Here is a 26404-nt window from a genome sequence, read left to right as displayed (position 1 = left end):
CAGGGGGCTTATCAGTGATGAGAATGGAAAGGTTGGTGCTTGTCCAATTAAAATTTCTTTCCATCAAACCATCAGCAGATCTTGGGTAGGATTTGGATCTGTCTTAATCTCTGTGTAGCTGAAACTGAGAGGTGACAACACGGTCATCCAACCTTTAAACTGGCTGCATAATCTGAGGAAAATTGTTGAGCAGAGAATTTTGTTCCATCCTCCCGCTGGATATGACCTGTGCCGAAGCTTTGGATCAATTTGAGGTTTTAAACATTTTTGGACTCATAAGAAATATGAATAAGCCATGTGGCCCATCATGTCCATTACACCATTCAATAACACCTTGGTTATACGATTGTGACTGTATAACTCCACTTTCCTGCCTGCCTCCCAAAACTATTCATTCCCTTAGCGATCAAAAATCTGTCCACCTCCACTTGAATAGATTTGATGTCACAGCCTCCACTGCTCCCTGTTGAAGAGAATGTCAAAGACAAAGATCCTCTGAGAGAAGAGGTTCCTCCTCATCTACATCTCTAATGGGAGACTCTGGGCTGGATTCACTGTTTTTATTTTTTTTTAATTTAGAGTCCCCCAATTCATTTTTTCCAATGAAGGGGCAATTTAGCGTGGCCAATCCACCTAGCCTGCACACCTTTGGGTTATGGGGGTGAAACCCACGCAGACAAGGGGAGAATGTGCAAACTCCACACAGACAGTGACCCAGAGCCAGGATTGAACCTGGGACGTTGGCTCCGTGAGGCAGCAGCACTAATCCACTGCGCCACCGTGCTACCCGGATTCACCATTTTTGAGACTAAGTGCAAAGGAACTGTGGCGTTTTACAACAAAAAAATCGGCGCCGACCCTGCGACCGGTGAGGGGCTAGAAGCCGTGTCACATAAAACCCCCGGCTCCCACGATATAAATGCCTGGAGAATGGCCGGGTCCGTGGCCACGCATGCGCACGGCGACGACCTGCCGTAAAACATGGCGCTGGCTATGTGCGGACCCGACCTGCCAGATAGTGTCTCCTTGGCCACCCCCCACCGGTTCCCCCAGCCCTTGTGGAAGCCCCTCCGGCCAGCAGCACGGTTCCCTCCCGAATGTGACGGCGCTGGACACAGTCCGCAGCCGCCACACCGGGTTCCCAGCCGCTGAGACCACACGTCAACCACGCGGTTGGGAACTCGGCCCATTGGGGGGGTGGGGGGGGGGAGCATCAGGGGAGGGCCTTCAGGTGACGTGCTAACACCGCCGATTTTGACATCAGAAGGGATTCTCCGCCAAATCGCTGATTACGAAACCTCCGTCGGGGAACGGTGAATCCCGCCCCCTTTATTTTTTAACTCTATCCCCAAGATCTAGATTTGTGATTGGGAGACATGCAGTTAGAGCCTGCAAAACCCCCAAGAGCATTCAGTGTTGCCCAGACTTGCTCTCCTTAACTCCTCGTAGTTTAATTATGTTGGAGTACTGTCAGCAGTTTGAAAGAAGTATATGGTTCACACGGGATTTTACAAAGTAATTCAATCTGGGTATTTACGAACAGTAACTTTGCAATCTCACTTTGGTGGTTGTTGCGGGAAAGGAAAAGTAAATGAAAAGTCAAATGTTAAACATCTGTTAATTTATGGGAACGTGAGTCAGGATCAGGGTCATTCATGGATGGTTGAGAATGTACAAATGAGTGTTGTTTCTCTGACTTCCTTTTCTCACTACTTGTTGCCCTCCCTAACCCCCTTCCCCATCTATTGAGTTCCCGGAGTGCTTTGCTTCACAGTTTTAGACTCACTAGTCAAAATGCTCTGGCCTGCTTCTTAACATAACCTGAAGGGACTCAAAACATGGGATTGGGATTTACCCTCCCTGCCGGGGTGGGGGGGGGGGGGGGGGGGGGGGGGGGGAGGTGCTGGGCTCTGCAGAAATGTAACATGTGGTATCCCTGCCACCTAGTCACCCACCCCGACCTGTCTCCCGGATTGGGGGGGGGGACACGCTTTGGAGGCCTCGAGGAACTCATCTACCCAAGAGCCTATTGACCCTTTAAGTGACTTGTTAATGGCCATTTAAATAGTTAATTTCCCCCTGCTGCTATTTTACCTGTGGCATTGGGAGGCCCACACCAAACGGATAGCCTGACTGATTTTATTAGGTGATCTGGTGTTGGGAAAAGTGCGGGGGTGGGGAAACCTCCTTGGGGATCCCTGTGCCACATCGAAGGCTCTTGCCAAGGTTATGCCACCCTCCCCAGCGTCTCAAACATGGTCACTCACTCCCTTCTCTCTCCTCGCTGTTGCCCACCAGCCAGAGCTCAGTGATGCACCAAAGTTAGCTCCAGTCTGCTCTCCCTAACATCCTCCTCTTCGGGAGCTTGCTGTAGTGCCAGCAGTGGTTGCCACTCGAACCTGGTACGCCTAGCACTACAGAGCTGGATTTGCTCTAAGGCGGGATGGGGCGAATGTTTTGCCCTGACCAATTAATATACCACCGTGCATAAAATGACTGAGGGGCACCCAGCTTTTCACAGGTAGGTTCCCAGCTAGATTTTTAGTTGAGGGGCAGGGAACAAAACACCCAGTAAAATCCAGCCCATGATGGTGCGGCACAGTGGCACAGTGGTTAGCACTGCTGCCTCACAGCTCAGGGTCCCGGGTTCAATTCCGGCCTCAGCTGACTGTCTGTGTGCAGTTTGCACTTTCTCCCCATGTCTGCGTGGGTTTCCTCCAGGTGCTCCGGTTTCCTCCCACAGTCCAAAGATGTGCATGTTAGGTGGATTGGGCATGCTGAATTGCCCTTAGTATCCAAAAGGTTTAGGTGTGGGTACTGAGTTACGGGAATAGATTGGAGGAGTGGGCTTAAGTAGGGTGCTCTTTCCAAGGGCCGGTGCAGACTTGATGGGTCGAATGACCTCCTTTTGCACTGTAATTTCTATGATTCTATAATTCTCTAAGAAGGATAGAACATAGAACATAGAACAGTACAGCACAGAACAGGCCCTTCAGCCCTCGATGTTGTGCCGAGCATTGTCCGAAACCAAGATCAAGCTATCCCACTACCTGTCATTCTGGTGTGCTCCATGAGCCTATCCAATAATCGCTTGAAAGTTCCTAAAGTATCCGACTCCACTATCACAGCAGGCCGTCCATTCCACACCCTAACCACTCTCTGAGTAAAGAACCTACCTCGGACATCCCTCCTATATCTCCCACCCTGAATCTTATAGTTATGCCCCCTTGTAACAGCTACATCCACCCCAGGAAATAGTCTCTGAACGACCACTCTATCTATCCCCCTCATTATCTTATAAACCTCTATTAAGTCGCCTCTCATCCTCCTCCGCTCCAAAGAGAAAAGCCCTAGCTCCCTCAAACGTTCCTCCTAAGACCTATCCTGCAAACCAGGCAGCATCCTGGTAAATCTCCTTTGCACCCTTTCCAATGCTTCCACATCCTTCCTATAATGAGGTGACCAGAACTGCACACAATACTCCAAATGTGGTCTCACCAGGGTCATGTATAGTTGCAGCATAACCCCGCGGCTGTAAACTCAAGCCCCCTGTTAATAAATGCTAACACACTATAAGCCTTCTTCACGTCTCTATCCACTTGAGTGGAAACCTTCAGAGATCTGTGGACATGAACCCCAAGATCTCTCTGTTCCTCCACATTCCTCAGAACCCTGCCGTTGACCCTGTAATCCGCATTCAAATTTTTTCCACCAAAATGAATCACCTCGCACTTATCAGGGTTAAACTCCATCTGCCATTTTTCAGCCCAGCTCTGCATCCTATCAATGTCTCTTTGCAGCCTACAACAGCCCTCCACCTCATCCACTATTCCACCAATCTTGGTGTCATCACAAAATTTACTGATCCACCCTTTAGCCCCCTACTCCAAGTCATTGATAAAAATCACAAATAGCAGAGGACCCAGCACTGATCCCTGTGGTACACTGCTGGTAACTGGTCTCCAGTTTGAAAATTTTCCATCCACTACCACCCTCTGCCTTCTATGTGATAGCCAGTTACTTATCCAATTGGCCAAATTTCCCTCTATCCCACCCCTCCTTACTTTCTTCATGAGCAGCCCATGGGGAATCTTATCAAACGCCTTACTAAAATCCATGTATACGACATCAACTGCTCTACCTTCATCTACACACCTAGTAACCTCCTCAAAGAATTCAATCAAATTTGTGAGGCAAGACTTACCCTTCACGAATCCGTGTTGACTATCCCGGATTAGCTGCATCTTTCCAAATGGTCATAAATCCTATCCTTCAGGACCTTTTCCATTATCTTCCCGACCACCAAAGTAAGACTAACTGGCCTATAATTACCAGGGTCATTCCTATTCCCTTTCTTGAACAGAGGAACAACATTCGCCACTCTCCAGTCCTCTGGCACTATCCCCGTGGACAGCGAGGACCCAAAGATCAAAGCCAAAGGCTCTGTAATCTCATCCCTTGCCTCCCAAAGAATTCTTGGGTATATCCCATCTGGCCCAGGGGACTTGTCGATCCTCAGGTTTTTCAAAATTGCTAATACATCCTTCCTCAGAACACCTACTTCCTCCAGCCTACCCGCCTGAATCACACTCACATCTTCAAAAACATGGCCCCCCTCCTTTGTGAACACTGAAGAAAAGTATTCATTCAACGCCTCTCCTATTTCTTCTGACTCCATGCACAAGTTCCCACTACTATCCTTGACCGGCCCTAACCTCACCCTGGTCATTCTTTTATTTCTCACATAAGAGTAAAAAGCCATGGGGTTTTCCTTGATCCGACCCGCCAAGGACTTCTCATGCCCCCTCTTAGCTCTCCTAAGCTCTTTTTTCAGCTCATTCCTTGCTACCTTGTAACCCTCAAGCGACCCTACTGAACCTTGTTTTCTCATCCTTGCATACTCTTCCTTTTTCCTCTTGACAAGACATTCAACCTCTTTTGTGAACCATGGTTCCCTCACATGGCCATTTCCTCCCTGCCTGACAGGGACATGCCTATTAAGGACGCGCAGTATTTGTTCCTTGAACAAGCTCCACTTTTCATTTGTGCCTTTCCCTGACAGTTTCTGTTCCCATCTTATGCTCCGTAATTCTTGCCTAATAATTGCATCATAATTACACCTCCCCCAATTATAAACCTTGCCCTGCCGTATGGCCCTATCCCTCTCCATTGCAATAGTGAAAGACACCGAATTGTGGTCACTATCTCCAAAGTGCTCTCCCACAAACAAATCTAACACTTGGCCCGGTTCATTACCCAGTACCAAATCCAATGTGGCCCCCCTCTTGTCGGCTTATCCACATATTGTGTCAGGAAACTCTCCTGCACACACTGTACTAAAACTGCCCCATCCGAACTGTTTGACCTATAGAGGTTCCAATCAATATTTGGAAAGTTAAAGTCACCCATGGCAACTACCCTGAGACCTCCACACCTATCCATAATCTGTTTTGCAATTTCTTCCTCCACATCTCTATTACTATTTGGGAGCCTATAGAAAACTCCTAACAATGTGACCGCTCCTTTCCTATTTCTAACTTCGGCCCATATTCCCTCAGTAGGCAGATCCCCTTCAAACTGCCTTTCTGCAGCCGTTAAACTATCCTTGATTAACAATGCTACTGCTCCACCTCTTTTACCATCTTCCCTACTCTTACTGAAACATCTATACCCGGAACTTCCAACCACCATTCCTGTCCCTGTTCTAACCATGTCTCCGTAATGGCCACAACATCGTAGTCCCAAGTACCAATCCACGCTCCAAGTTCACCTACCTTATTCCGGATGGTCCTTGCATTGAAGTAGACACACTTCAACCCACCTTTCTGTCTACCGGTACACTCCTGCGACCTTGATACCCTCCTCAGTACCTCACTACTCTCAACACTGGCTTCTGGACTACAGCTCGTTTTCCCATCACCCTGACAAATTAGTTTAAACCCCCCCGAAGAGCCGTAGCAAATTCCCCTCCCAGGATATTGGTGCCCCTCTGGTTCAGGTGCAAACCGTCCTGTCTGTACAGGTCCCACCTTCCCCAGAATGTGCTCCAATTATCCACGTAACTGAAACCCTCCCTCCTACACCATCCCTGCAGCCACGTGTTTATCTGCACTCTCTCCCTGTTCCTCACCTCACTAGCACGTGGCACCGGCAACAAACCAGAGATGACAACATGGTTTGTCCTGGCTCTCAGCTTCCACCCTAGCTCCCTAAATTCCTGTTTTAAATCCCCGTCCCTTCTCTTACCTATGTCGTTGGTACCGATGTGTACCACGACTTGTGACTGCTCCCCCTCCCCTATAAGGATTCTGAAAACACGGTCCGAGACGTCATGGACCCTGGCACCCGGGAGGCAACATACCATCCGTGAGTCTCTTTCGCTGCCACAGAACCATCTATCTGTCCCTCTAACTATCGGGTCCCCAATAACTATTGCTCTCCTGCTCTCCCTCCTTCCCTTCTGAGCCACAGGGACGGACTCAGTGCTGGAGATCCGTTCACCGTGGCTTACCCCTGGTAGGTCGTCCCCCTCAACAGTATCCAAAACGGTATACTTGTTACTGAGGGCAATGACCACAGAGGATCCCTGCACTGACTGCTTCCTCCCAGCCCCTCTCACCGTCACCCATCTACCTTGATTCTTCGGAGTAACTACATCCCTGAAGCTACTATCTATGACCACCTCTGCCTCCCGAATGATCAGAAGTTCATCCAGCTCCAGCTCCAGTTCCCTAAAGTGGTTTCTGAGGAGCTGGAGTTGGGTGCACTTCCCACAGGTGAAATCAGCAGGGACACTGACGACATCCCTAACCTCAAACATTCTGCAGGAGGAACATTGCACTGCCTTCCCTGCCATGCCCTCTAGATAAAAAAAGAAAAAGAAAGAAAGAGCTTACCTGTTATTCACTCTATCCCTAAGGTTAAAAGAGGTGGAAGGGTGGGGGATGCTACAAGTATAGTGTCTAGGGTTTAGAAACTGCCCAACTTACATACAGGTAAAAATAAAACACTTAACCAGCAACCACTGCGCCCCATACAAGAACAGCAATCAGCTGTTATGGGCCTGCGCAAACAATTTGAATCTTTACTACTTACCCAGCAGTCACTCTGTCCTCACTCCAACCGGATTCAGCTGGAAACTCCCAACAGTAAGTTTTTTTAAAAATGTACTCCCCTTCTCAGCAAGCACTCACTCAGCAACCACTGTGCCCCGCACGATAACACCTCAGGGAACAGAAAAACTACTTACCAGTCACCAGCCAATCACTTACCTGCAGGCTGTGACATCGCGGTTCAACTTCTTTCTACTTTTACCTGCCCTCGAGTCTCCCTCTTGATCTTTCCTCGGCTGGGATCCTTACAGCGATTGTCTTTATTTTTTGGTTAGAGGAGGAGGGAGGGAAACACTGAAGAAGTGTTTCAGGTTTAACTGTCACTTGACAACAGCTCCTCCACAAACCACCTTCAAGATACGGTGACCGCAATGCAGTGATGCAAATTTTCCCCGCAACAGCCAATCAGCAGCTCCACTCTACATAGTTTATCTAAATATGGATGGATGAAAGGTATCAGGAAAACATTGTAAGTTACTGTATGTTTTTTTACACATGTGCAGCCATTTAGTTAAATAAACAGCTAACAGAGCATGCATTCCCAAAGAGAAATCAAGTTAATAGTGAATGGAAAAATATAATTGGTATTGGAATGTATTTAAAATATAACTTTTATGGAGCGTAATTAGAATATGTTGATGTAAATTTCATTGACACTTTGAAGGGAAAGTCGGTTAAACACATCAGGGGGAGAAGAGAACAGTACACAGATGTGCTTAGAGTAGGAGGCTCTTGTATGGCATAAACACCTGCAAAGACCAGTTAGACCAAATGGAACATCTGTTAATTCTATATAATTCCATAAAACATTAGGGTATATTGAGAAAAGATTTTGTCCTGCGAACACCAGTATTCAAATTCACTCATGTAGCAATTTATGGGTTAATTCTGTCAACTCTGGTGAATATGTTCATTGCTTACCTGCCACAACTGAGGGTTCACCATCAAGGCCTTGGTACTGGCAATGGACTGGCCATTCTTTCACCCTCAGCGGAGGCAGCAAGCTCTTCAGGCATCCAAGTAAAAGGCAGTGGGAGGAGATTCCACACCATCGATGTCTGAATCGTTGTTCCAGGAACTTGAATGCAATAAAGGAAAAAGTTAATGATTTATTTAGAGATTTAAGAACATACGTTTTCAACACAACTGCACTACTCACTCACAAATGTCAGCTCCCCGACTCCTTGCATTGTGCAAGGGGTTACTATGTAAGGATGGTGAAAAGGCAAAGTCTTTAATTCACGTTGATGTTTAAATAGTGCTCCATAACCCGTCCATTCATTATATTTTGGCATGAACTTTTATAAAGTATGAACAATGACCATCCAGAAAGTAAAGCAAACCACACAGTTAGCTTCATATTCTGGTCAACATTCTGGCAAAACTGTTTTTTTCAGCATCCAATCCATCCTGATACAATCACTTCTGTGGACAGTAAGCACTCCTGGAGGGCAGGTGGTCTAAAACTGGAGGTTCTCGAACCGCACCAACGATGGCGAATTGCCTTTAGCGGACTTCTGAGGTCAGTAATAAAGATATCATTGGTGAAGACTTGACATTTCATATCCAGGTGTATTATTACTTAAACCGTTAACCCATTTGTTCCTTACTGGGTTGACAGTAAGATAGGAAACAATTCCAAACACTTCAGGAATCTGGGCAGCGATTATCCGGGGCCATTAGCGCTGGACGGGATTCCCGATGACCAAATGAATAGAGTGTGAGTGCCAAAATAGGATTTCCATCGGGCGTCAAACCGTTGAGGGTCTCCCGGCCCACTGAGCCTGGTCCAATTTGGTTAGTGGCCAGAGCGGGCAAGAACCTGACTACAGCTGACCTACAGGCATTTCAATATAATAACCAGGTTTGAGGCCGAATGTTGCAAACTCCCGGTTTGCTTCCACTCCCGTGCCCCCACTCCTCCAGCTGGAAGGTCCATGGGCGTCAATTTCCCCTAGTCCATACAAGCGGGGACTGGGCACCATGGGCACCGACCGGGGGCAACAGTGTGAGTACCCTCTCTTCATATACCTCCAAATTGCTAATAGGGGTCCTTCAAGAGAAGTGGGGGGTCAGAGGACCCGGGCGGGACTGGAGGGGCTGAGGTCAGGGGTCGTTTCCGGGATGGGAGCCGTGTGACAGACCTTCCCTCTGTAGCTTTGCAAATCATTAAACTGCCTTTAAGCATTTCAAGTTTTAGTTAGAAGTCTTCCCTCTGAGGCATTGGAATCCCTTGATTCTCCCAGCATGTCAAAATCAAAGATCTGTCAGATAAAGGCGGTTGTCATGTGTTCAAAATCTTTGAAGTGCTTTTTTTCACTGTCAATTCCATTCCAGTTTAACTTTTCAAGCTTTTGGGCATGCTGAGAAGCCTAAAAGCTTCAAACTGCAATTCCTCTTGATTGACAGGTCCAAGTCATTTCAAAGGAGGGTAGATTGTATTTGTTTATATAGCTCCACAGCCTGCGGGTCCATTAACTCTGAACTGCTTCCTCTGTTGAGCAGATGTTGTTTCCAACCACATTTTTTAAAAAAGAGGCTGTTTCTTTGTTTTGATGAGCTTCCGAGGAAAGACAGATTCTCTGTCTGAAGGTAAGTATAGAGAAGGTGCTCACACCAGTACTCACGCCTTGCCTCCCCCTTGGAGTCCAAGTTGGTAATGTCAAGGGATGGATTGAACAGGGGAACTAGGGGTGTGTGGACTGAAGGGGGAGAGGGGCCTGAGGGGGGATTTGGCAAGCCCATAATGGGATGTCACTCACTTGGGGGGGGCGCGGCGCTTCCAAAGATTTTGGGGCTGCAATGATGTTCTGAGAAAGGGCGCCCTGATCTCTGAGAGGGAGAACCTGTCAGCGAGTTTAGGGTCTGCCCTTCGCAAGGCCAGTGGAAAACCAACCAACCTTCTCCAAACAAGTTTCCAAGTGCCATTGAATAGCAACAGATTAGCGCAGCCAGATCCAACGGGAGACACACTGGCGGTCCCGTTGGCAGCGGTGCTTAGAATTTGGGCGAATCACAGCGATGATAACCTTTGGATCTTTTTGAGGTGAGACACGGTGCAGGCCTAAACCCCTCCCAGAAGCAGGTTGGCCTTTTAATTATGGGGAAAAAACCCACTGCTTTTTGGGTCTAAATTCACCGAGGCGAGAATAGTCATGGAGAGAAGGCGCAAGGAGCACTCCTTGTGCACCAGGAAAAGCAGGAGTTCTCCCCATGATCAAACCTCACCTCCAACTCGACCACCCCCCCCCCAACCCCCATCCCGACCCTCGGTATTTGGGATTGAGACACTCTTCCTTCAGGGTTAGGGATCAGACCGTACTCACCCTGTACTCTCTCCATGAGTGTTTCTGCCTCTCTGAAAGCCAAGCTACTCAAACAGACTGACGTCTGGGCGGGGAACCAGTCTCGTTCAAAAGTGGAAAGGTTAGAACTCCACAACATGCAGGCAAACTGGAGTGCTTGCTTCCTGAAGTCAATAAGAAAAACATTCTTCTCATAGCTAACATTCAAGAGAAAGATCCATACCCTTCACACTCAATCGAATACATTATCACAAAATAGCCCTCCTGTTGCAATATTGCCTGGGATAATCATAGGTATCATAGAATAATCATAGAATTTACAGTGCAGAAGGAGGCCATTCGGCCCATCGAGTCTGCACTGGCCCATGGAAACAGAACCCTACCCAAGCCCACACCTCCACCCTATCCCCGTAACCCCACCCAACCCTTTTGGAAACTAAGGGCAATTTAGCATGGCCAATCCACCTAACCCGCAAATCTTTGGACTGTGGGAGGATAATGCACGTCAATGGTTCAAGCACAGATATTTAACACACCCATATAATATTCTGCCCACTTAAATTATTTTGCTGGACATGCAAAATAATTCCCAGAAGAAATGTTTGGGAAACTGAACCTGTTGTTACCCCAACACGTCTTTCTGTTTTACTTCAGCATGGGAACACACTTAATCGCCTGGCGAATTTCCTGGTTCACAAATTCACTAGTCTGTTTTAATCTGTGCAATATATTCCACTGCCCAATTTCCTTTCTGGGTCTTTAATTCCCACCAACTTCCCACGGGCAATTTGGGATAGGCAACAAATGCTGGCTTTGCCATCGACGCCCACATCCCATGAATGAATTTGAAAACAAACAAGACCCTGACCTTTAATTTGTGTCAATTTACGGTATTCATTGCAGCCTGGTTCCGTTTTTGTGTCAACCTGTTTCGCAATTCGGTCAACTTGTGCTTCCTCCATTTCCTTTCAAAGGAAATAACCTCAACTCTTAATAGAATTTTAAGAATTGTATTTTAAGAATTCTGATACAAGGGATCATCTGGATTATGTGTCATGCTATCATTCCAAGTAAAGTGGTATGGTGTGACTAGCACTCCATCTCGTAACTTGCATTGTGCAATCACACAATGTTGTCCCCCATTATGTCAATGATAAGATTAATTATGGGCAATGGCAAAAAAAATAAATCATTATTTTTATTTGCGTGTGTGGGGTTCCTCGGGTTGAATCACCACCAGTCAACTCTCCTGCTCAAAGGGGAAAGCAACCTATGATCATCTGGGACTATCGAGACTTTCATGGAATCCCTACAGTGCAAAAGGAGACCATTCGGCCCGTCGAGTCTGCACTGGCCCTTGGAAAGAACACCCTATTTAAACCCGTGCCTCCAGCCTGCACCAGTAACCTTAACCTTTTGGACACTAAGGAGCCAATCAGCCTAATCTGCACATCTTTGGATTGTGGGAGGAAACCGGAGCTCCCAGAGGAAACCCATGCAGTCACGGATAGGAAGTGCAAACACAGTCACCTGAGGCCGGAATTGAACCCGGGCCCCTGGAGATGTGAGGCAGCAGTGCTAACCACTGTGTCACTGTGCCTCCCCTTCTCTCACCTTACTCAATCTAACCCTACCCGTACATCTTTGTATTCCTATCTCCTGGGCTTACTTTTTGAGCGCCTGCTATACTATTTGTCTCACCCACTTCATGTGGAAGTGAATTCAACATTCTTAAAGTAGTTAAAGTTTGAGATCAAAGACACCCCAGTTTTTCATAGAATTTACAGTGCAGAAGGAGGCCATTTGGCCCATCGAGTCTGCACTGGCTCTTTGAAAGAGCACCCTACCCAAGCCCACATCGCCACCCTATCCCCATAACCCAGTAACCCCACCCAACACTGAGGGCAATTTTGAACATGAAGGGCAATTTAGCATGGCCAATCTACCTAACCTGCACATCTTTGGACATGTGGGAGGAAACCGGAGCACCCGGAGGAAACCCACGCACACACGGGGAGAACGTGCAGACTCCGCACAGACAGTGAACCAAGCCGGGAATCGAACCTGGGACCCTGGAGCTGTGAAGCAATTGTGCTAACCACCATGCTACCGTGCTGCCCTTTATTCCAGTTCTTGGAATAAAGCCACCCAATTCCATAGGATTGTCACAAAAACAAACTTTACTATACAAAGTTAGAGAAGTAAAACAAGCTACTAAACATATACACTTTATGCTCTTACATTCAGAATTAACATGAGGCACACATGAATTAACAGACAAACTGTGGTTGGACACACCACACGATATTTGATAACTCCCCCGTGAATCACTGTGGGTGTTCAAGGCACTGTATAAATGCACGTTGTTATTGCAACAATAATCCTCAATCTTTCTATAGATTCACATTGGTGTTCTTGGGAACAAAACACATTAGTTTGATTCAGGCCATTGGTGCAATGCTTCAATGGATTTGAAAACATTTTGCGTGTGTGTGTTGCCTCTGCAACTAATCTTCATTAGTCTTCACTTCAATTATGCCCCTTTGGAGTTTCACCAACAGAGGCAATTATGAAACAATTATGTATGGCAAGTACTCTGTTAGATTTTCACTTGCCTTATTTTATGTCCTTGCTCTTTAGAAGGGGGCTCTACAGAGATAAGTGGACTGAAGAGGAAGGGGAGCTTCTGCATGTCAAGTTTACTTTCATGTAAGTTGATTAATTTAATGGAAAAAGTTGGTTTAAGGATCACGTTTGATGTTTGTGAAACAACTCCAGCACGGAATTTTCTGGCCGAAGTGGCCCAAAATTGTAACACAGGAATAATGATGGGGCATGTTTTGTGTATGCCTGATTTATGGGGTCAGCTGACCATTTAACTCATTGGCTGCCAACACTGAACTGGGATTTTGGTAGGTCGTGAATGTGAAACAGAAGTGTGCAGACTAGACCAGATGGGAGAAAGTTTGAACTTTGTGGATTTATTTTAATAGCCAGGATACCCCTTTGGAGAGGTAAGGTACCTCCTGAAGCATTATGGGGAAGGTAAGGAGTCCTTTGGAATTATTAAAAAGAGACATAAATGTGTGTAAAAAGTACAGAAACCTATTACTGTCAAGCTCACTGGAGCTCTCAACAGACCTGTCAGGAATACCTGTTGAAAGGCAGCACAGTGGCACAGTGGTTAGCACAGCAGTCTCACGGCGCCGAGGTCCCAGGTTCAATCCTGGCTCTGGGTCACTGTCCGTGTGGAGTTTGCACATTCTCCCCGTGTTTGCGTGTGTTTCACCCCCACAACCCAAAGATGTGCAGGGTAGGTAGATTGGCCACTCTAAATTGCCCCTTAATTGGAAAAAATGAATTGGGTACTCTAAATTTATATGAAACAAAGTAATACCTGTTGAAGGATCCTGTCAAAAAGACCTGTTAAAACTATCAGGAGCACCTGTTAAGGTCACTGGTGCTGTGAAGCAGCAATGTTTACCACTGTGCCCAGGTGCTGCTATGAATTCAGATGCTTGTTGCGATAGGGGATTTGGCACTTGAATGAAATGTTAGTTATAAGGCTTTATCTAGTTGAAGGAAAGTAATTCGTTTTTATGAATGAGGGTGTTTTTTCAATATTGAGAAGTCTACAACAAACACTTGTAACTTTATTTGCTGGAACTTTATTTAAGCTAATCTCTGGATGAGTCCTGAGGTCTGCCCATGGTGGATACCAGCTAAGTTGGCGTGGTATGTGTAAGGACCATGGTGGTGGGTGGGGGGTGTTTGTGTGTTCGGGGCCTATAGGACAATGTGCATTTGCAATAGGGGCTATAAAGGGCCATGGGTGGGTGTTAGGGGATTGACTGTCATAGGGGCTGTAAGGAGCCATAGGTTGGGCAGGACCACACCTTGACATGGATAGTATGAGAGATTGGAGAATGGGTGGAAGGGCGTGAAGTGGCATGGGTTGGTATGGGTGGAGTAAGGGATACGTGTTGAGGGAGGGGTGAGGTGAGACATAAGGCTGGACATCCATTTTTAAAGATTGGGTTCGAGGAGCTGGGAATTCTCCCATCTCTGTGCACCCAAGACAGGAGGAAAAATCTGGGGCGGGATTCTCCGGCCCCCCGCCGGGTGGTAGAATCGCCGGGGGTCGGCATGAATCCCGCCCCCACCGTCCTCCCAATTCTCCCGCCCCCCAAAAACCAGTGTGGCGTGAGTCGCACCGCCCGCCTGGGAGAATGGCAGGGTCCGGCACGACTCAATGGGCCCCGGGGCTGTCTGGATTCTCCGGCCCGCGATGGGCCGAAGTCCCGCCCGTTCTATGCCGTTCCCGCCGGCATAAATTGGAGTTGGTCCCTTACCGGCAGGACCTGGTGGCGTGGGTGGGCTCCAGGGTTCTTGGGGGGTCGCAGAGGGATCTGGCCCCGGGAGGTGCCCCCATGGTGGCCTGATCCGCGGTCGGGGCCCACCGATCCGCGGGCGGGCCTGTGCCGTGGGGGCACTCTATTCCTTCCGTGGTCATCCGCCATTCCCGGTGCGGAAGTGACTCCATGTGTGAATGCGCGAGGATGACGGCAGCATACGCTGGCGCTCCCGCGCTGCGCCGTCACACGCCGGCTGGCAGAGGTCCTTCGGCGCCGGTTGCCGTGGCACCAGGCCCCTATCCCGCCGGCCAGCGGGGCGCCAACCACTCCAGGGCGGGCCTAGCCCCAGAAGGTGCGGAGTCCTCCGCACCTTTTGGGGCAGCCCAACTCCGGAGTGTCCCGCTGGGACCCCTCCGTCCCGCCAGGTACGGGAGAATCCCGCTCCTGGGCCTTGCACCTGAACTAACCCGGAAACATCTCTAAGTTTATGCAGCAGGTAGCAGAAAAGACCTTGACAAAGAAATACCGAGATTTGACTATTGGTGTGCGTTGAGTTAACTAATCTAGTGATGAAAATGCTACAATTACTATGGGGTGAGGGGAGGGATGGCCTGGGTGCCTGCTCCTGATGGCGAACAAATAATTCTGAATGGAAATTCTTGCAGAGGACTTTTAAGTAAGAACTGCTGTGGTGTGTCACCGCCCTGCACAATATTAATCATCGTGGTTAACCACATTCCTCTTTTAAAAGCAGGCTGCTTTCGTAAAATGGTTACAGGCAGATGGAGGTCATTCTGCCTGGTTTGTGTTAGACAAGCTAGTTCCGCCCTCCTGCTGCTCCACTGCAACCCTGGAAATTCATTTCTCCTGAGTTAATTATCCCATTCGCTTTTGAAATCCAGGATTGAACCTGCCTCCATCACACTCTCAGACAGTGTATTCCTGATCCGAAACATGCGCTGCACGAAAACAATTTCCCTCATGTGGCATTTGGTTCTTTTGCCATTCACTTTAAATCTGTGACTCCTGGTTCTCTACCCTACCACATTCGGAACAGTTTGCCCCTCTCTAGTCTGTCCAGACCCCTTACGATTTCCAGCACATCGCAGCAAATCTCCTCCCATCCTTCTTGCCTCTAAGGAGAACAATTCCAGCTTTTCCCACATAACTGCAGGTCCCCGTCTCCGAAAACCGTTTTGGGAATTATTTTCTGCACCCTCGGTAATGCACTCACATTCTTCCGAGGATCACTGCCCAGAAATGGACACAACTCTCCAGTTGAGACCTCGTCAGTGTTTCACCATAACCTCCTATTTTCTGTACTCTTTACCTCTCGTCGTGAAGTCCAGGATCCCGGATGCCTTATCAACCAATTTCTCAATTTGGCTTACCACATTTACTGGTTTCTGCACGTTTACCCACATACACATAATAATGTGTCCTTTATTTTATGTTAGTTCTTTCCTTTCTGCTTCTCAAAATGTATAACTTCACACTCCTCTGCATTTCATTTCACCTGCGCAGTGTCTTCCCATTCCACCAGCCTTTCTATGTCCTCTCGATGTCCATCTCTGTCTTCTGCACAGTGAATAATACTTGCAAGCCTTGAGTCACCCGTGTAGACCAAGTGGTCACGTGATGATACCATGAATGGCTACTTAAAGGGTCATGTGACAGGGGCTTGGGAGCACTCACTGGAGTGCAGACAAAGTAGAAGCATGTAAGTGTTGGTCAGGATACTGAATAAACTGAATATTGTTGTTATACGTCATTGGTTGCTGGTCATCTACAAGCAGATATTTGCAATAAACAAAGGGAAGCAATGTTGGCCGCACGGAACCCAACTACCTACTGTGTTCCAGTCCAAACTCAGTTGTTCACCAGCTCTGCTTCCTTCAATCAGCTAATTTTGTACCCGTTCTCTTATTGTTCCTTTTATTCCCTGGGCTTCACCTTTGCCAACACGCCTGCTATGCGGCACTTTATCAATCGTCCTTTTGGAAGACCATGGCCATCCCAACAACTGAAATTACCCTCATGAATGCTCTCTATGAAATTGGTTAAACATGATTTACCCTTCACAAATCCATGCTGCTTTCTTCATTAATTGTTGGACTATGACTGTTGTCCCAGGCTATCATTACTAAAAGCTTCCCCACCACTGAGGTTAAGCTGGCTCGCCTTCAGTTGCTGAGATTTTCCTTCCATCCTTCTTTGAACAAGGGGAGGGGAAAGAAACACAAAGTTGTGCTGGCTTTGTAAATTTTTGAGAATATTATTTTGAGTGAAAGGAAATAGTGAAGCAAAGCTGTGGAAAATGATGTCATGGGTTGCTTTATTCCGTCATGTTAAATAATAGAAACAGCTGTTGTGGACAAGCGGTACATTATTATGGGATCCAAGGCATTCAGTTCATCAATTGGAAAACCGATGCAAGCTTCCTGGAAATCTGCCTGGATGTTCCTTTCGAAGGAGTCTGAAATGGAAACTCATTCAAGTGGCCAAGGATAGGGATGGTTCAGATCAGCCATTCCCCCACCATTTGGACAGAATTGGACATTCTGAATTTCTAAACTGGGAATTGGTTGCAGAAGGGAGGATAAAACAGAGGAGATGAATTTGCATCAAGCCAATGCTAGCCAGGCTGTTCAATCGGCTTCACATTCAGCAGGGAGCCCAGAATTGTGAGAAGCCAGCACAAGTTAAAGTGAGTCAACACCACTTTGAGGTAGCTTGCACTGCTTAAAGGGGAGCTGACAGAGGATGGAAAAGGAAGTGGAGGTCCTTGCAGGATTCACTTCGGTGTAGATAAAGACCAAATATTGGCACACAGAGAGAAGTTGCTCCAATTTTCTTTTCTTATTCGTACATGGGATGTGAGTGTCGCTGATTGGGCCAGCATTTATTGGCCATCTCTTGAGGGCATTTAAGAGCCAACCGCATTGCTATGGATTTGGAGTCACATGTAGGCCAGACAAGGTAATGACAACAGATTTCCTTCCCTCAGGGATATTAGTGAACCAGGTGGGTTTTACAATGATTGACAATGGTTTCATGGTCACCATTAAACTTTTAATTCTGGACATTTTCAAATTCCCCCATCTGCCATGGTGCCAGAGCTTTAACCTGGCAGCGACAATACGACTACTCCACTGCCTCCCAATGGACACTCTGCCAGAGGGCAGACACTGGAGGAAGTGCAAAGAAGTGTTGGAGACCCATGACACACATGGTCAGAAAGCAGTTCGACCAGCATGTTGTGGTGGTCCATCCATGGGCCGAGATTTTACCAGACCCAAGGATTGAGCTCGGAGGTGAGGTGAGGGGCTGGTAAAATGCTGGGGCAGCTGCATCAGGACAGTGACTTAGCTGCCGACTGGAAGCAGAGGCCATTAAAAATCCTAATCAAGGGCCATTTTCTTTGCTCACCATCATTTTTCCAGCGACTGGGTGGCCCCTGGCTGCGTGGGGAGGCCTTCAGTTGCATGAGTGAGCGGGCCATTGGAGCTGAAGCCATCAATCCCTAAGGAAGGGAGATGCAAAATTGAGGTATCCTCTGGGACCTTCCATTGCCACTGCAGGAGATCCCCCCCACCAAAAACCTGCTTGACCTGGCAGGAAAATGAATTGTCTTCCTTCCCTGTGAGGATGCCTCAAAATGGAGGTGCCCTCTTGTTCATCTTTCAGCCTTATCAGTGACCACCTCTAACTGGCACTACAGAGACTGCAGAATGGCCAGTCCTCTGATTGGGGAAACAGCATGAGGAGCCAGTCCACCATGCTTAATTGGGGGCATACAGTCCTGACATCAGGGGCGGGGTTCTCCGCCGGCGGGATGCTCCGTTTTGCTGGCATCCCGAGGGGTTCCCGACGGCGAGGGGCTGCCCCACAATGGGAAACCCCATTGACCAGCCGGCGAAACGGAGCATCCTGCTGGCATGTTGAAACAGAAATGTGGCGGGACGGGGCAGGGATTCCAGCCGCAGAGCTTACCCCAGTCGAGAAAATCCCAGGCTAGGAGCTCTGCCAGGCTAGGTGCTCTGCCAGTTCTCTACTGTTACTTATTCTCTCTCTCTCTCTCTCTCTTCTAGGTTTCATCTCGAGTGTGTCAGAACTGACCGGGGTAGGGGTCCTGTTTTCACTAAATGCCCTTCCACAGAGTTTACCCTTGACTATCCTAATTCTGACTGTGTAATTTTTTTCATCTCATGCTCTTGACACCTCGTTTATGGTCCAAATTACTGGTCGGAAACCTGTACTCTCGTCCACCCACTTGAATCCTGGCCATCATGTGGACCTCCTAATTCAGGCTCAGGCTGGATGTTGGAGAATTGGGTTCGAATTCGGAGCAACTAAGTCACTTCTTGGTGATGCCAATCAGAGGGATGCAAAATGTTGTCTGTAAATGATCAGTCACTTCAACAAGTTTAATACTAAAACATTTTACCTGGGTGCCCTTATTTGTGAGATGAACAAAGACCAAAACACAGGTTCACGGTTTAATCAGTCAGTGGATGGGAGGTGGGTTCACAAGATGGACATAGATAGAGGAACCTGGCATCGCCTTTGCACAGCGATTTGTGCAGAGCTTGAAGCCCATCTTTTTTAGCATGGAAGTGGTGGCAAACTCTATTTGTACACTTGTGGACCCAACCTTGATGCGGGATCTGACAGCCTCCTCCCTTCCCCTTCCTCCTCCTGCCTCTCACTGTGTACCTAGCGACAATGGCTGTGCCCTCAATATGGTCAGGTTGTGTTGGCTACCGGCAAGGCAGACTGGTTTAGCACACTGGGTTAAATAGCTGGCTTGAAATGCAGAACAAGGCAGCAGCGCGGATTCAATTCCCAGCCTTCCCGAACAGGCGCTGGAATGTGGCGGCTAGGGGCTTTTCACAGTGACTTCATTGAAGCCTACTTGTGACAATAAGCGATTATTATAAAGGGCAGCATGGTAGCATTGTGGATAGCACAATTGCTTCACAGCTCCAGGGTCCCAGGTTCGATTCCCGGCTTGGGTCACTGTCTGTGCGGAGTCTGCACATCCTCCCCGTGTGTGCGTGGGTTTCCTCCGGGTGCTCCGGTTTCCTCCCACAGTCCAAAGATGGGCAGGTTAGGTGGATTGGCCATGATAAATTGCCCTTAATGTCCAAAATTGCCCTTAGTGTTGGGTGGGGTTACTGGGTTATGGGGATAGGGTGGAGGTGTGGACCTTGGGTAGGGTGCTCTTTCCAAGAGCCGGTGCAGACTCGATGGGCCTAATGGCCTCCTTCTGCACTGTAAATTCTACGAATTCTGATATCTGCTTTGCCAGATACTGCAGAGCTCCTGCAGAGTGGTCCAGTTAGCAGATATATTGCTTTAGCCAAGGTCTGCTAGATCTCATTGCTTGTGGCAGTATGCCCTTGGCTGTAATTGTACTTTAAAAAATTTCATTTATGGGATGTGGGCATCGCTGGCTCGAACAGAATTTATTGCCCATTCCTAATTGCCCTTGAGAAGGTGGTGGTGAATTGCCTTCTTGAACCGCTGCCGTCCCTGAAGCGTAGGCATATCCACAGTGCTGTTAGGGATGGAGTTCCAGGATTTTGACCCAGCGACAGTGATGAAACGGCGATATATTTCCAAGTCAGGGGGATCTCCAGGGTGTTCCAGGTACGTGCTGCTCTTGCCCTTCTTGATGGGAGCGGTCGTGGGTTTGGAAGGTGCTGCCTCAGGAACCTTGGTGAGTTACTGCAGTGCATCGTGTAGATGGTACCCACGGCTGCCACTGTTCGTCGGTGGTGGAAGGATTGAATGTTTGAGGAAGGGAGAGCAATCAAGTGGCTGCTTTGTCCTGGATGGTGTCGAGCTTAAGTGCTGTTGGAGCTGCACCTATCTAGGAAAATGGAGAGTATTCCATTACACTCCTGACTTGTGCCTAGTAGATGGTGGACAGGCTTTGGGAAGTTACTCACAGGATTCTTAGCCTTTGACTTGCCATGGTATCCATAGTATTTATGTGGCCAGTCCAGTTCAGTTCCTGGTCAGTGGTGATTCCCAGGATTTTGATAGTGGGGGATGCAGAAATGGCAATGCCATTGAATGTCAAGGGACGATGGTTAGATCCTCTCTTGTTGGGGACAGTTATTGCCTGGCATTTGTGTGGCGTGAATGTTATTTGCTAATTGTCAGCCCAAGCCTGGATATTGTCCAGGTTTTGCTGCATTTTGACATGAATTGATGCAGCATCTGAGGAGTCGCAAATGACACTCAATATTATGAAGTCATCACTTCAGACCTTATGATAGAAGGAAGGTCATTGATGAAGCAGCTGTTTGGGCCAAGGACACCACCCTGAGGAACTCCTGCAGTGATGCCCTGAAGCTGAGGTAATTGACACCAACACCATCTTCCTTTGAGCCCGGTATGACTTCAACCAACGGAGAGTTTTCTGCCCATTCATATTGATTTCAGTTTTCCCAGTCACTCTCACCTCATGTCTGGCATTCAGCTATTTTGTCCATGTTTGAATCAAGGCTGTAATGAAGTCAGGAACTGAGTGACCCTGGTGGAACCCAAGCTGAGCGTCCTTGAGCAGGTTATTGCTAAGTAAATGCTGCTTGATAACACAGTTGATGACCCCCTGACTTTGCTGATGATCGTGAGTAGACTGATAGGGCAGTAATTGGCTGGGTTGGATTTTTCCTGTTCCGTGTGTACAGGATATAACAAAACAATTTTCTACATGACCTGGTAAATGCCAGTGTTGTAGCTGTACTGGAACAGCTTGGCTAGGGATGCGGTAAATTCTGGAGTTCAAAGTACTATTGCCAGAATATTGTCAGGGCCTTTGCAGTATCCAGTGCCTTCAACTGTTTCTGGCTATCATGTGGAGTGAATTGAATTGGCTGAAGACTAGCATCTGTGATGCTGGGGACCTGCGGAGGTGACCGAGATGGACCATCCACTCAGCACTTCTAGCTGAAGATTATTGTGAATGTTTCAGCCTTATCTTTTGTGCAGATGTGCTGGGCTTCTGCATTATTGAAGACTGGGATATTTGTGGAGCCTCCAGTGAGTTATTTAATTGACCACCACCATTCACGGCTGGATGTTCGCAGGACTGCAGAGATTAAATGTCATCTGTTGGTTGTGGGATTGCTTAGCTCTATCTGTTACTACTTATGCTGTTTGGCACACATGCGGTCCTGTTTCGTAGCTACACCAAGTTGTCACCTGGTGTTGCTCCTCACGTGCCCTCCTGCACTCTTCATTGAACCAGGTTTGATCCCCTGGCTTGGAGGTAATGGTAGTGTGGGAGATATGCTGGACCATGAGGTTACAGATTGTGGTTGAATACAATTCTGCTGCTGCTGATGGCCCACAGAATCTCATGGATGCCCACCCAGCCTTGAGTTGCTCGATTGGTTCGAAGCTCCATTTAGCACGGTGGTAGTGCTACACAACACGATGGAGGGTACCTTCATTGTGTGGACAGATGCATCTATGGCAGGTTTCGGCTGCTCACATGTGCATAGTTTAAGCCATAATTATTTGCATGTTCGTTGTGTATGTTTGCATATTCAGCTGAACATTCAGGAAGTTACAGTTACAGTACTTCCCAGAGGTGACCCACAAAGTTATGTGCAGTCAGGGGCACTTTGCACCCAAGGTAAACCTGTATTCCTCATAGAGCAGCTAGCTCACTCTGCCTGCTTCTCTCTGTCACAAGAGAAAGAAATGCATTCGGCTGTCTTTGAACAGAGAGGATTAGTCATTTCCCTTCTGTGATAGTGGATGTGAAACTGTGCAATGTTGCAAATATATCCAATTCCACACTAGAAAGAGCCAGAGCATAAAAGTACATAGCTATGGTCACTTACACACCCACTGGCAATATGGTGTTTGGCCTGATCTTTTTTACAGTTGTCATTATAGCAGGTGACAGATTCTAGTGACCTTTCCTGAGCACAGTGCTAATTGTGGCAAACGCCCAAAAATGTCTTTTGAAATCCTCTGAATGGCATTAAGATATATTATCATAAAATATTTTTGTCCAATGCCCTCTGCTTGTTAGACTTGCATTTATCACATCTTTTGGAAATAACAGGCAATTGACATGTAGCAAGTTTCCACTAGACCCCATGAGAGGAATGATGGGTTCATCTAGTTTCACGGCTGTTGACTGGGGGAGGAACATTAACCAGAATCAAGTGAACCGTCCGCTCTTTAGTGTCTGGATGAACTACTGGGACAGTAAAGTGAGACCATGGTTTGAGGCCAGATCTGAATGATCTACATCTTCAGAAGCATATCATTCACTCCGTCAAGTCTGGGCTACATACTCAAGTCCAAGAGTAAGACTTGAGTCCATAACTTCTCATTTAGGTGTAAGAGTGTTACAACTGAAACAAGCTTTGAAAAGCTGTGTACACAATTATTTGTCAAATCCGCTGAAGCCCATGGGTGGGATTTTCCGGCCCCGACACCGATGGGCATTTTCGCGGGCAGGACGAGAACGGTTCTCCAGATTTTCCGATCCTGCCCATGACAATGCCCGTCGGTGTCCGGGCCGGGAATTCCCAGCCCATGAGTCTGTGAAAGCAAACATTCAGTTTGATTCTTATAAAATTGACCAGATTTCTCCTTTCTTGTTTATTCTCTCATCAGCTGGACGGCCTTTTCCTCTGTCTTTGACTTTGACACGGATCTTCACCCCAGTGCCATTGCTCAGGCCATTGCCAAGGAGAAGTGGAACAAAAAGTTCTTTGAAAACCTGAAAGAGTGAGTAGAGCTGGTTTCACACTGACGAAGATTTTTACATGGATGAGCAGTCCAACTCCTTTTCCAAGTCCAAATATGTACTTTAGTTGGAACCATGCTAAATTGCCTTTTAGTGTCCAAAGATGTGCCGGTTAGGTGGGGTTATGGGGTAATGGGATAGGGCAGGGGAGTAGGCCGAGGTCGATGCTCTTTCAGAGGGTTGGTGCAGCTCAATGGGCCAAATGGCCTCCTTCTCTGCTCTCGGGATTCTAGGGAAGTGTACAAAATCCTATGGCAATAAGATGATAATTTCTCATAATTTATGCCATTATTCCAGAGTCTACAATTAGAAGTAGAAAAATGTTGAAGCACCCGGGTGAAGATTGGGGCCAAAATCTCACAATACCTCCAAGACCAATCATCTCGTGCTGTATAATATGCAATGGATGTCATTTTAAAACGATCATTGTTAGGCACCCAATCAAGGGTTCTTGAAATGAACACTCATGCAGTAAGTACGGAATTTTCCAGCCTGCCGCCACCCCCCCCCCCCCTTCCTTCCCCCTACCCTGCGGCGTGTCTTCCAGCAGTGGAGGCAGCTCGCAGTTGGGACACCAGCTGGATCTTCCGGTGCCGATGGAATTTTGCGTGGCTCACCCATCCTGCTGACAGAACAGGGATCTCGCCGCAGGCGGGGAGAGGGGTGGGGCGGGGGGGGGGGCAAGATCTTCAGCAGGACCAGGAGATCCTGCTGCCAGGAAGTGCTGGAAAATCCCACCCAGAGTTGGCTGCCCAATTCAAAAGAAAGATTGCGCATTATTAGTGTCCTGTCGCGAGATGTTACCAGTGCCTTCTAAATTCTCAATTTGAAGAATGTGACTTAATGGAGTCAAGAGATCTGCCCAAACTTTTTTTCCCTCTTTCCTTTCAAGTTGGACCCCTCTTTATTTTGAATGTGTAAATGGATCGCTACTTTGAAGGAACCAAGAATGTTGGGCTATGATTGCCTCAAGCACAGAATAGTCAGTCGCTAAACATCCAGGCCAGGTACCAACAAGTTAACAAACAGAAAATGGTGCAATTCACAGCTTTCAGCTGGCGTCTATGAGAAAGGGCACAATAATGTGCACATATCATTCCTCAAGTGCTGAATGTTTGGTTTGGCTGTGTATTTGAAGATTTTTCATGTATTCAATGTTGAGTGAGGATCTCAATAGGATCTCAATGCCAGAGAGCCAGCTGAAGGAGCACTTTTCACTTCAAATAATACCTCGCCCTCAATGGGAGATGTTTAAGGAAGTAAATACTGGGATACTTAAAACAGGACAAAATGCTATCCACAATACTATTAGCAATAGTGGAAACGAAAGTTTCATTTAGAGTGATACAAATGTCAAGTGGTTAATATGGATGTAAATGGAAGTCAAGTTATTAGTTACGATGCTTTAAAATTGCAGGAATGAGGTTTCCTGGATTTCATGTCGAGTGTGGAGCCCTGACCATTTCAGTTTAGTCCTGGTGGCCTGCACCAACTTGTGTGTCCATTTTTAGGCTAGAAGGACACATTGATGGCTCAAAGGTGGTGGATTCTTCCGCTCCCTGTCCTGCCCCACAGGGAAACTAACATAATCTGTGGGATTGTTGACATGGTTTTTAAAGAATGCCAGAGAGTTTTAACATTACTCATCTGCCCACAGGAAATTTGGGAATGCGGCCAGACAGTTCACCTGACTGCACTTGTCTAGAATTTCATAATCGTGCCAGTTTTCCTTCCACTTTGGGGTGCCTTGCTCCTTTTTTCTCGTGCTTTGCCTCCCAGTGAAGGTGGCAAGTACCAGTCAAAGGTTAGCGGTGTGAAATTTATTAAACTAAGGCAATTAACAAAATAAGCAACCCAACAACAGAGCTGAATGGTTGGCAATTTTAAGAAAATGATGTCAATTTACCCCTTTTCCAATGTTCTGACACTTCTCTATAATTTTTTCCAGTAATGATCCCAAATGTTTTATTAAAAGTCTTTTGCCATTTACCACATCAAAAATCCTTCCTAATTTTGAAAGTCTTTGAATCCACTTCCCCTTAACGTTCCCTGTTCTTGAGGAAGGGAAACATATGTGAATCTACTTCGGAACTTTTCACTAGTTTACACATTTTCACTCGCCGCCGAGATCGCGATTCTTGATTTTCCCCGCCCCTCGCCAGTGACGCTCATTTTAATTAATTTCACTAAATTTAAATATCAACGGGTTTCATAGCCATATATTTCCCCCTCCCCCCAACTAAATATTCATACCAGTTGGCGAGGTTCACGACAGCTAACAAAGACCGTGAAGCACTCGGAGGGAACCCGCCAGGGGCACCAAGGTAAGTACAGCCCCCAAGGGGGAAGGGGGCATTGCACAGGTTGGCATGGCCATGTCAGCAGTGCCAACATGCCAGTGTCAACCTAAGCCAATTGGGCAATGCCAACCTGGTGGTGCCAACCTGGCGGTGCCAACCTGTGCAAGGGGGCAGTGCCTCGGCTGGTCCCTCTGGAGATTCCCATGGGAGGGTTTCCCCTTATATGTGCTGGGGAGGGCTGATGCCTGTGAGGGGAAAGAGTGCCCCGGGACTGTGGCAGTGGTGGGGGATAGTTGGGAGAGTGCCACCGAGACTGGTTGTGAGCAGGGCGGGTGTGGGTTGCCTTGTTGCTTCTGGCGGGGGGGGGGGATCAGGGTGCCATATTTTTGTAAGGTCGGTGTTGCCGACTTTATCAGGCCCTCCTCCCATAAACCAGGCCCCCAGATTTATTTTTGTCAGGTTTCCAGAAAATCTGGTCTGGAAACTCGACTGAGCGCCTGGAGAGATACATGCCAGTTGTCAGTCAAGCCTGACGCTGAAAAATTCTGGG

The 26404-nt window shown here is 47.5% G+C and overlaps 1 protein-coding gene across 3 annotated transcripts in view; it reads left to right on the top strand.

Moving 5' to 3' along the window:
• LOC140430417 (rifampicin phosphotransferase-like) overlaps nucleotides 1-26404 on the top strand; it is a 210051-nt gene that overhangs the window by 32016 nt on the left and 151631 nt on the right. For all 3 annotated transcript variants that reach the window (XR_011949419.1, XM_072517887.1, XM_072517885.1), the window contains exons 3-5: nucleotides 8510-8634; nucleotides 13058-13126; nucleotides 23422-23535. Coding sequence is in view for 2 of the 3 variants with exons in the window: in XM_072517887.1 (XP_072373988.1) it covers nucleotides 8510-8634; nucleotides 13058-13126; nucleotides 23422-23535 (308 nt within the window). In the remaining variant the exon portion in view is untranslated. The remainder of the gene's footprint in view (nucleotides 1-8509; nucleotides 8635-13057; nucleotides 13127-23421; nucleotides 23536-26404) is intronic.

The sequence above is a fragment of the Scyliorhinus torazame genome, chromosome 10 (assembly GCF_047496885.1).
Source record: "Scyliorhinus torazame isolate Kashiwa2021f chromosome 10, sScyTor2.1, whole genome shotgun sequence".
NCBI lineage: Eukaryota > Metazoa > Chordata > Chondrichthyes > Carcharhiniformes > Scyliorhinidae > Scyliorhinus > Scyliorhinus torazame.
This window is presented reverse-complemented; position numbering and strand designations above follow the sequence as displayed.